The 11,391-nt window shown below is 37.9% G+C and overlaps 2 protein-coding genes across 2 annotated transcripts; one reads left to right on the forward strand and one right to left on the reverse strand.

Annotated features, from left to right (window-relative positions):
* Positions 1-69: 69 nt before the first annotated feature.
* LOC116306441 (uncharacterized) lies at positions 70-4,104 on the reverse strand. The gene has a single exon (XM_031716508.1). The coding sequence runs from the start codon at positions 4,088-4,090 to the stop codon at positions 1,667-1,669; it is 2,424 nt and encodes an 807-aa protein (XP_031572368.1). The 5' UTR covers positions 4,091-4,104; the 3' UTR covers positions 70-1,666.
* Positions 4,105-4,692: 588 nt separating this feature from the next.
* Positions 4,693-10,633, forward strand: LOC116306449 (uncharacterized). Its single transcript, XM_089040422.1, has 5 exons — positions 4,693-4,746; positions 5,075-5,488; positions 6,110-6,517; positions 7,556-8,081; positions 8,684-10,633. The coding sequence occupies exons 2-5, from the start codon at positions 5,107-5,109 to the stop codon at positions 9,669-9,671; spliced, it is 2,304 nt and encodes a 767-aa protein (XP_088896548.1). The 5' UTR covers positions 4,693-4,746; positions 5,075-5,106; the 3' UTR covers positions 9,672-10,633.
* The last annotated feature ends 758 nt before the right edge of the window (positions 10,634-11,391 follow it).

Here is an 11,391-nt window from a genome sequence, read left to right on the forward strand (position 1 = left end):
TGTGGAGCTATGTTGAGCTTCCATATTTAACATTTCGTCACACTTAGATCATTGAAATTTCTTGTTTCCTTTTACTTTATTATATTACTATTAATTAATATCATAATTATACAATATCTGATATTTTGCAATCAATTTTTTTGTTAACTCTAATGGTCATAATGTCACAAACTTTAGTCCACACTATATGGCTGTAATTTTCATATTGCACATTAATGGTAGTGGAGTAGTTTGCAATAACCCAAAACATACACTTTAGCATGTTTAGTACTATTACTATTTAGTACTAGTAGAGTACAAACACTAAAAGTGTGCAACACTTTGCACTATTTAGTAGTAAATAGTGCTAATTAAACAATAGAAAACAATAGGATTAGCATAATTTAGCAGTATTTAGTGGTATTTATGTTACACACTTATAGTGTTTGTACTCTAGCACTGTTTTCTATTGTTCATCCGACTACTACACCTTAATTAGTACACTTGGTTTCACTGGTTAATGAATGCTGCTCTAATGATTATACTTTATGTCTGGTCAATGCTTGTCAATCCTAGTACTTGGCCACTGTGAACCAAAACACTATTACTAACATTTACAATGATCCTAGCAGGAATATGTTTTCTTTCTTTCTATAAAAACAATATTTATATTATTTGTACATCTAAATTGGTAATAATCCAAACTAATACAGAGTAATGCAGCCAAATAATATTAGCTGGTCACACATCTTGGATTCCTGTCATACAGTACCTAGTGAAAAAGATGTTCATCTTTTGTTTAACCGGACATCATTGGTCCATTAATTTTATATACAGATTCAGAGAGCAGATATTGTTATATCTTGTGAAAAAAAACAATATGTAATAATATTAATATAATAATTTGTATTTTCAATACGCATAAAAACATAAATCAATAAGTTTTCACAGACTTGTAGCTACTTCTTTTCTTTTTGAAAGAGTTTAGGAAATGCCTAAACCAAAATTCAAGGCTTTATTTGCACTTGCAGACTTTGTTGTGTGATGCTTTTAAGTAGCATTTAGTGTACTACAGAAGTGCACTGAGTCTCAGTATATCTAATTATGCTTATCTTCCTAATATGCAGCTAGGTGGCTATCCTGACCAACCTGTATCATACGGTAAAGTGTTGGAAAGTGGTTGATAATGTAATGGTAAGGTGTCAGGAAGTTGTTGGTTGACCATTTACCAATGCCTGTGTGTTGCAGGTTAGATCCAATTGCCCAGCCGGCCAAGGCTTAAACATATTCAAAACAGCAATAGACTCCTTGCAGTATGTTGGAATGCAGCTCAACATAACAATAGGTGTCCAATTCTCAGGAGATGGAAATTCCTTTGTTTTGTCCTCCAAATTGAGCTGCTTTGATGTCAGATGCAAAGGGTCTATACATGAAGTCTAAACTGTTCTAGATCTGACTTGTAGGTTTGTGTCATAGCTCATAAAAACAAATGTCTCTTCAACAAGGTGACCTTTAATCTGTGTATTGGACCATTAAACATTTAAGCAACATCATGGGATGTTAAAGGATGTTAATTTTGCTCCACTCGACCACCAAAGAAATCCCATCAATCCTTCTTTACGCTTCACAATGGCCATCCAGGAGATCCTAAACTTGCTTTGGAAGAGTAAAATGTCAGTGTTTATGCCTATAAAAACCTCTTGCGGTATTTCTTTATTTGTTCTTGAACTTGATAAGTCATCCCTTTTTCCTCTTTCTCTTTAAATTCACTTGGATTACCCTTGAATACTGCAGGTATTAATCCAAGAAGTAAGAGAGCCAGTGCCTGTACTACAGAATTTGCAGCTTGGAACTCAACCAATGACATCACAAAGAAAAAAACTAACATCAAGTAAATAAAAATCACTAATAAACTCAGGATCTTGGCAAGCAAAACTCTTTTAAATGGAAGTAGCTCATTTAAAACCATAAGGAAAAGCTTCAGAGATATGTTTGGGATGTTTTGCTCATCATAGAAGACAAGAATGACCACGGATTTGGTTGATTTTTGAAGGGAGCTTGTTGAAGAGGTCCTTTCTGACATGCCGGTTTGACCACTGAATGTTTCTCTGATGCTTGCTTCTGCTCTGAGCTCATTATCATGGGCTTCACACTCTTTGAAAATGATACCCTTGAGTCTTTTGAGTTTGAAATGGAATCTCTGAATTGCCTTTGCAATGTAGTACAAAGCAAGGGCAATAACCACAACATAGGAAATATATGCATCAATGTAGAATATCACCCCCATGGTAGTGAAGCCGATTACGCTGCCGAGGAATACAATGTTGATGCTAATTTCTAAAATCAGCATGAAATAAGATGCTTCCACGCAGATACAAAACACTATAAACAGTATATAAAGTGCTGGCAGTGAAATTAGTCTTACAGAGACAGGGATAGATTGGCAGCATGTACAGTTAGGTTCCAATTTGAAAAGCATCTTCCATATACGGAATGCAACATAGGTAACCGGCAACAAGTAAAGAAAGAAGGCACTAATGATTAGAACTACCCAAACTGGAAAAACGAGCAATAGTAAAATTGTGCGAAGTAATTTACTACATGTTCCAGATTTATTTTCTTCAATGAGTTCTTCATGGTGGTCTTCTGGTTCTTCATCAAGATTGCTCTCACTGACCACTGTCTTTGACCATCCAAGAGGATAAATCATGACTGAAAACACAAACTTCCAAAATGAGTACATCATCAGACAATTCAGATGGAATACCATGTTCTCATACATGAGCTGGAATCCACGCTTGTCTGAGTGGCAGATGAGCTCAGGTGGTTTCTTGAAACCAAGAAAGCTTTGCTCATCTTTCCTTCCTGACAGTCGTCTTGCAAGGTCTGAAAGAGTTTTTGGGATTGCCATGGAAATTGCCACCAGTAAAATACAGAAGCAATAGACTGCCATCACGACATATTTCCCCGTCGGAGCTAGGAGAGTCAAAAAAGCACTTCCAACTCCTAAAAGTTGGTTTGAAATCCCAACTTCTGACTTCTTTAGGAATTGATATAATAATGTCTGAAGAATAGGAAGTAGACTCAAAAGAATAACAAACAAACAGCGACTGATTCTGGAACAAGTTGTTGATTCTGTCCTGGTCCTTACTATATCAAGTAGACCACTGTCTTTAGAAATCATGACTTGACGACCATTGTTCAGCACTGCTGCTTCAAACCCCTCATAGGACGAGCAAGAATCAGACTTCTTCATACCCCGACAACTTGATCTTTTAAGTCTACCCCCTTTCTTGAACTCCTTCGGCAGGTAATTCAAAAGCAAAGGTGAAAGCAGACCAAATGAAAATGAAATGGCCCACAAGAATGTAAGTGCATATTTCACCCACTTATTATCTTTGATTGGAGCATTACAAATGACACTGCCATTTCTGATTTGATGACAGCAATTATACCCATGATCTTCAACTACACTAGACAGCCCGCCAACTTTCTGACAAACAGTGCCCATTTTAATGTCAGCCATAATATTGTTCAAAATCATCTTCGCGATCTCATCTTGTAAACAGTTTGAGCTTAGCTTCAAGTAGCAATCCGAAGGCGTGGAGTTTACTTTCAACGTTAGATCATAGACATCTTTAGTTAGCGTAGTAAGGGAAAGAATATCGAAGTCGTATGGCAAAGTTGCAAGAAACTTCGCCTTTCTGTTTCGTAACCATGCCCACTTTTCTTTCTTCTGTAGCGACAATGGAAAGACTTTTCCATTCCCTTCTCCTTTTCCATCATCTACATCTTCGGTATCGTTGGTAAGAGTGACATACATGAAGACTGCAAGAGCTTCTTTGTCGAGTATAAGTGCCAGGAAATCATCAATGTCTGATTGTTTTATGTTCAGTGAACACGTCTCGTTGGTGCTGTTGCACAATGATGAACTAAAAAATTCATCATTTTGAGCTCTTGATCTCTCGATATCCCGAAATTTTATACTCGCATTAGGCTTATTAGGTACCAAGCGACTTGCATTTCCAAGGGTAGTAGTAAGAACGAGGACTATAACGATGAAAAACCACTTTTTTAAGGCTAAATGTCCTTTTATGTTTCGTGCCCCCATTTCTTCCTGTCTGTTCTTCTGTATGAACTTCCTAGTAAACACGTGATGCACTCACTTGCTGTCACGCCATAGTGACTTTGATTGGGGTAGGGTAGGGAAGGAATTGTCAAAAACAATACAGTTAGAATATACTTGTGCGAACTATAATTCAAATTTCGTAAACTAAGATTTAATTTGTTTAATTACTTGATACTTAATTTCAAAAAAACTTGTTCAATGGTTAAATAGAATAACAATTTTCAATACAACAATTTTCAACCCACCCCTCCCTATAGGAAATATAGTTGCAGACAGTTTCAGAGCATGAGGAACGTGGGCCTGGGTACGAGATTGTATCAGAGCAAATGATACTCTTCCTGGAGGGGACAGGATTTACAAGTTTGTACCGAAATTACCCCTTCAAGATGGAGTATTTTTTATATAGCAAGTCCAAAATTACGTTATCTTATGATAAACTGTTTACAGATACAAGTTTTTTTTTAAATTTAATGCTTAGTCAATCTGGGCTGCAATCAAGCTGAAATATTTTATTAGTCCCTACGGGGTCCTAGAGGGGAATATCATTTACAAGTCTAGTCTCGTCACAGTCTCCTTCCGTTTACTCGTGGCTTGGTTCGAGGATCGCTTTGTTTCATCAACTAAACATTTTTACTCAGGTGTTGTTGTTTTTTATATCAAACTATCCTTAGTATTATTACAGTAATTCAAAATTTCGGTAAAGTTATTATTGTACAAGATGGCTGGTAGTTTAACTGGGCAACAAATCGATGGGCTGTTTGTAAATTAATGAACCATGGAAGCTTAACCAATTTAGTTATCATTTGCAAGATCCTTAAGCTTTACAGATTTAAGCATATTTATTGATCCACATGGCGTTTTTATGGATTTTCAGACCTCTTCTTCGACTCTACTTCAGACATAAACGATTGTTTCTTTTAACTGTAGCTGTCGTTGTAATTTTTTCGGCGTTTTTTCCTTTTCCAGTAAGGAAACCTCTTTCGTCAGTACAGTCGGTCATGTCTAACATTATTTCTAATCCTTTGGGAAGTGCCCGTGATAAGGCAACGGTAAAGAAGACTGATATTTATATTCCTGAACACGAGTTCCATTTTGATGACGTCAAAGACAACTCATTGAGTTTATTTGGCAGTTCACAGTGTTTGCTGCTAGATTTGGATCCATTCAACGAAGAAGTTACAAAGAATCAGAAAGATCTAGGAGAACTCAAGTGTTCAGGTCCGGAGGCTACAAAACTTGAGGGAGGAGTGCTGTCTGTTAAAGGTACTGGCCTACAAGAAGTTACCTATCAAGCCATCCAACCTTCGGAAGATCCAAAGGCTAGTTTTGTCCTTGGTGATCGGATGGCAGTTATAACAGCTCAAGTGCAGTTAACTCCTGGTAGGTATTTACAGCCCCTATCCATTCCTCCATCCCCCCCCCCCCCTAACTTCCCCTGCTATTTAAGGAGTTTATACCCATATTACCCCCTTTTTAAAAAGGGCTTTCTTATATAAAGTCATTCCTTTTTATGACAACAGTTTATCATAGGAAGACAATGAAAACCCTCTAGTAATGTTTTTATCCTTTGAAGACAGGTATATTAGTTGTTTATGGGTGAGGATCTTGCATTGCCAAATCCAAGAGGGAAAGCAATAGCATTAAAGTGAATTTGTAACAAGACCTTACCAAACACAGGCATCTCAATTTAGAAAGAAAATGCAATCTCTAATGTGATCCTTATAGAGGTTTTGCACCACTGCGTGACGGCAGCCATGTTAGATGGCAGGACTACAGTCATTTTACATGATAAAGAATTCTATTCCCAAGAGCAAAGGAATTTTATTGTTCTGCCATCTAACCACAGGAAGCCCAAGCAGTATTATGGGATGGGCACGTGATGATGCAAAACCCTTATTGGCTAATTGTGTGGTACCTCACTTATTCATTCATTCTCTCATTCATTAATTCATCCATCCATTCCAATTCATCCATTCCCATTTGTTTGCTCATTTATTGCAGGTGGTTCTGACTCCATTGCCCATTTTCTTGGAAAATGTATCCATTCTTATGGAGGAAACATCAGGCCTGGATCGCAATTAGTTCTATATGACTTATGTGGGGAAGATCGATTAGAGTTTACACTAGAAGAAGATGGCACTCTCAGACACAAGATGTCTGGATACTGTGTTGGGCCAAAAGCAGAAATAGCTCAGTCTAACAAGCCTCTTACTATAACAGACAGATGTGATGACTCCACTAAGTTCAAGGGGCTAGAGAATGGGTTTCTTCAGCACATGTCAAGTGAAATGTGTGTTCATTTTCAATCCTTGGACTTGGATCCACCTAACGATGTGCCATTAGTGTTTTATGCTGACTGTAAGGAAAACTGGAAGATGAGATTTGGATGGGCTTCAGATTTCAAGAAAGGTATGTAGCTCACGTCTTTATTCCTTTTCACAGCAGCTTTGGTAGTTTGCATGTATGAGAAGTCACTGAATTTGCATAATCACTGCAGCTCTGACAATTAGACCCACACTTCTAATATTATTATAATGTATATTAGTACTGTCTTGCTGTAGTCCCTCCCCTGACCTGCTGTTGGTTTCCTTGGTTTTCTTTATTGAATTTTGATCCATTGCACTTCTAATATTTAAGTATTGTCTTGATGTACTCCCTCCCCTGACCTGTATTTGCTCTCCATAGTTTTCCTTATTCATGACAGCCATTGTTTACAAATGCTTCTATTCTCAGAATAAGCATGATGCTGGCTTCTTGAAAAGTCCATAGAGTAGTGCATTTCATAGCGTTATGGCTAAAGGTCCATTGAGTTTGTTTTTTGATGTGTTGTTCTCTCCTTTGCCTTGAGGTATTATTCTAGGTAGTAGAGAGTTTTAGATTGACTTTTTTTCTCCCCACAAACGGCAAACGTGACCACGTTTTCATAGTTTTCCAGTATTTTACTTTACTGTTTACAAACCTTCTCACCAAGCGCAAATACTCTTTTGTTTTTCTACTACTTGGACTTTTTTGCGATTCTTTTTCAGTCATTTAAGAGAATTTTTTACTGGTCAACTGACGTTTCACGTTTGCTGTGAATGTAAATCTAAAACTCTCTAGTGTGCTTTTCCTTTCTTAAAACACAGCTATAGCACAGTGATGCTGATTCTTTGTCTTTTTTGTTTTGTTTTTGTACTCTGGTTTTCACACTGTCATGAACGGATCAAGTCCACTTGGTTAATGTTTTTTTCATTTCAGAGCAAGTGTCATTCGCTTGAGAATAAGAGTCTTGGTTTGAGTCGTGCCAATATTTATATGTCTTCTTATGCACAACCATTAAGCAAAGAAATAATACTCTAGGGAATGACACTGGTCAGAAATCGGAAAACATAAAATTTGTCTTTAAGAGGATTAATTGTGGTCCATTTCACCATGCTCAAAAAATAATTGGTTATTCTCCATTTACAGGTAAAAACAAGAAGACAGACATCAACACAGATGTATCAGATGATTTTATTCAAGTCAGTGTCCAGTATGCAGATGCCTTACCAAGTCAACAACACATGGAATACCATCTTCAAGTATCTCCAAAGTTTTCTCTACAGGAACCCAAGGATGCTCATCTGAAACCCAACATGTTAATCTTAATACTCAATTCCGTATCCTTTGCTCACTTCAGAAGAAAGTTGCCCAAGACTTATGCTTATCTCAATCAACTCGCTGGTACTGTGTTCTTTAAAGGGTTCAGTGTTTTTGATGACAGCTCCAAGTCTCAGTTGGCTGCAATGTTGTCTGGTATTACACCTAATAATATTGCTAGTCATAACAGTTTCGATGAACTGCCTTGGATTCATACTCTTCACAAGGAGCAAGGATATGCAACACTTTTTTCTGAGGACCTACCTTGTTCTGCACAGTACAAAGATACTCTGTGTGGGTTCTCGAAATCACCAACAGATCATTTTGCCCTTCCGTTTTGGTCAGCAGTCCACCAGTAAGTTGTTTCCTTTAAAGTATAAATACCATTGACTGTATTTCGTTTTCTCTGAAGATAACTTGAGCTCAGGTTGTCGAAATGTCAGTCACCACCACCAACAACAGTCTTTCTCAAGACTACACTAACCCCGGATGATCACACTTCATGACAAACATGTTACCTTTTCCTATTCTATTTCATTTTCCAACTATTTCAATTCACAGGTGGCCCAAGCTCCTGATTTTTTTCATTCAGAATTACTACATGTTTATAGTGGTAAACCTTGCCTTCCCCTTACATTTTTATTTAGGGGGAGGGGGTGGGGGTAAATTACTGAGTAAAACATCTACCACACACCCATATCACCTTAGGCATAATGTTTTCCCATTCCAGACCACGTGTCATTCCCTAAAATATTATTTCTTTGTTAAACGTTTGCACAACTCGAACGAAAAATCTTATTCTCAAGAAAATGACGTGGTCTGAAATGGAAAAACTCTCGGAGAGAACCATATATGGAGCGTGGGCTTCCTGTGGGCTTGAAGGATAATGTTATTAGTTCAACTTAGTTTAATGTTTCAAGAGTATAACTAACCATTGTGTTTTTTGATTTTATGCAGAACGTACAGTCGAGGGCAGAACACATTTTGTCTGGGTCAGAAAGCTATCCACAACATCACTTTCAGCTACTTGCGCGACTTCATGACAATCTACACCAAGCTCCCCAAACTAGCCATTGCTATGCTTTCAGAGCTCTCCTCATGGAACCCCAACGGTCTGGGATACATGGATAAGGACTTCGCTCGGTTCTTAGCTTGGTTAAAGGTGGAAGGACATCTGGACCATACGATGATAACTATTGTCAGTGAACATGGATCGAGAAGCGAACTTCTAAGAAAGACCCTTCAAGGAAAACTCGAGGAACGCAATCCATACCTCTCTATAACCTTACCTCCGAAAGCTCCCAAGGTTTTATTAGATGCTATTCCGAATCTCAAAGAAAATTCCAAAGGGCTTGTGACTCCATATGATTTATATTCTACCTTAAGGAGTGCGGTGCCTAGCATTCCGCGTCGTGCTGGAGGTATGGGCGCCAACTTACTGGAACCAATCCCCGACACTTCCAAACGTTCTTGTGAAGACCTGGGAATTCCCAAGCAGTGGTGTCCATGTTTGTCAGTTCACAAGATTGATGCAAACATAAAAGTTCTCCAAAACGCCGCCCGTAAAGTCCTCCAACACGTGAATAAAGGTATATCCGAGGATCCCAAAATGGCAGACGTTTGTCAAAAATTAGAATTCTCAAAAATCAAAGCAGCGACTACGCTTACTCCTAATAATGAAGTTCTGAAGTTTAAGTGGTCAAAAGATGCGGGACATTGTACTAACTGTGAGCCGGTTTATGGTGCCAAGACCAAAAGTATGTTTTATGTGCTCTACGTCGAAGCGAAGCAGGGAGTGACGATAAGAGCAATCGTGAATATTTCAAATGGAAAAGAATACATCCATCCACACGTGGTGTCGTCACAGACTTCCAAGATGACATCATGTTGGGCTACTGAAAAAGGAAAATATAGTCAGGCATGGAAAATGTGTGCCTGTAAATAAATTATCCGTCACCTCAGGCCGGTCGCTATGACGTTTTCTGGCAGTACCTGTCAGATATTTGCATCTCGTCATATTGTCAGATGACCGTTTAATTACCCTTTCTTATGCGTAATATCAGTTTGAGAAATAAGCCGTTTGCATAACAGCATTATTTGCTATCACTAGCAGAATCTCTTCAACACTTTATTGTGTGTTCCCGTTACTTAGGCTGCGTTTACATGGTACCGGACAAATATATTAATTTTTTATTCTTACGCCTAACCATGCAAATTTCGATACAGTTCCGTGTAAACAGAAGGTATTTGCAATACAATTAAAGAGACGGTTCCGTGTAAACGGTATTTACAGATCAACTGATTATTGGTCGGTTAAAAATTCGTCCGTTACCGTGTAAACGCAGGCTTAATTACCACCAAAAATAAAAGAGCAAATAAAAGCTTTTGAGAAAATTCGCTAAGCATTCTGGTAGTTGTAGTTAAATAACGCTATCGTACAAACGTCCTATTTATTGAAATAAGTGCCTTTGGCAAACAAGGAATCTTAGCCTTATTAACAGACCGTTTTCTCAAGGTTGCGTGCGCATCCAACTTGACGGGCCACAAAACTGAAAAACGCAAATTCAGTAAAATTGAGAAGACAGTTTTATATTTAAAGAGGAGAATATAAATTGATTTTATGAATTCTTATCTTTAAAAAAATCATAGCAATGCATGAGAATCCTCATGTTCTGGTATCGTGGCCTAAGGTTGCGTGCGCATCCTTAAATTTGGATGCGACGCAACCTTGAGAAAGCGGTCAATAAGCCTGAAGCGAGATGACGTTTTACCCCCGTCTCTAGACCATAATCCTTTTCACACTGCTTTTGTTCTTTAATCGTGACTATTGTTCCCGTATTCTCTAAGGAATCAAAAACTTTAATATGAAAGAATTTTAGAAACTATTATGGTATAGAGGGGGGGGGGGGGGGGTAAAACGTCATCTCGCTTCAGGCTTATTGAAAATCTGCGACAGTTTGTGTTACGTTTCACTATCTTTGTGTGCTAACAATGAAACTGCAGTGAATGAAACGGATTCATCATTGAAGCCGGAGAAAGTGACGTTTGGACCTTTTTTATATTTGTTTCAGAGCCACATCCAACCTTTTTACATGTTTAGTAGTGTACATTCCTTCTTTCGAGCATAAATTGACACTTGGCCACGATTTTGATTGATATAACTAAAAATAAATAAATAAATAAACAAAAGATAACAAATCTTTAAGGGGCACTAGCTGAGATCGATCTGAAATCCGATCTAAAGACAAACGTGCCAAGTGTGAACGGTTCTAAGCGAACCGCGATCGGTCCGTGATTGATGCAATTCGTCAATTATAGCGAGCGACCATTAAATTGCTTTGTTTTGACAATAGTGTAACTAGTAAAAGTAGTACGCAAAAGGATCGACAATTACATCACTAAATTTATTTATTAAATTTACTGAATTTATGTTGCACGATATTTTTAGTGTTTGGTCGATATTTCTTTTCTGGAAGGAGAGATTGAGCGATATATATTTTTTCCTAGGTGAAATGTTTTCTCATATTTTTAGGGGATTTGCGCAACTACCCCCCCACGTCAATAATCTAATGGTCGGCAAAAAACACAAATACACGCATATTGTGATTGTCTGTTTTGTATATTTGGACATGCTTGGGCAATGGACCCTTCTGATACATCGAGAA

The sequence above is a fragment of the Actinia tenebrosa genome, unplaced genomic scaffold (genome assembly GCF_029948245.1).
Source record: "Actinia tenebrosa isolate PJP-AT-01 unplaced genomic scaffold, QUT_ActTen_1.0 PGA_scaffold7__59_contigs__length_16204524, whole genome shotgun sequence".
NCBI classification, from domain to species: Eukaryota; Metazoa; Cnidaria; class Anthozoa; order Actiniaria; family Actiniidae; genus Actinia; species Actinia tenebrosa.

Excerpts from the sequence above, each read along its gene's own strand:
- LOC116306441 (XM_031716508.1), bottom strand. The coding sequence starts at position 4,090 with ATGGGGGCACGAAACATAAAAGGACATTTAGCCTTAAAAAAGTGGTTT.
- LOC116306449 (XM_089040422.1), top strand. The coding sequence starts at position 5,107 with ATGTCTAACATTATTTCTAATCCTTTGGGAAGTGCCCGTGATAAGGCA. Across the intron at positions 5,489-6,109 it reads TCAAGTGCAGTTAACTCCTG|GTGGTTCTGACTCCATTGCC; the intron begins GTAGGTATTTAC and ends CATTTATTGCAG. Across the intron at positions 8,082-8,683 it reads TTTTGGTCAGCAGTCCACCA|AACGTACAGTCGAGGGCAGA; the intron begins GTAAGTTGTTTC and ends GATTTTATGCAG.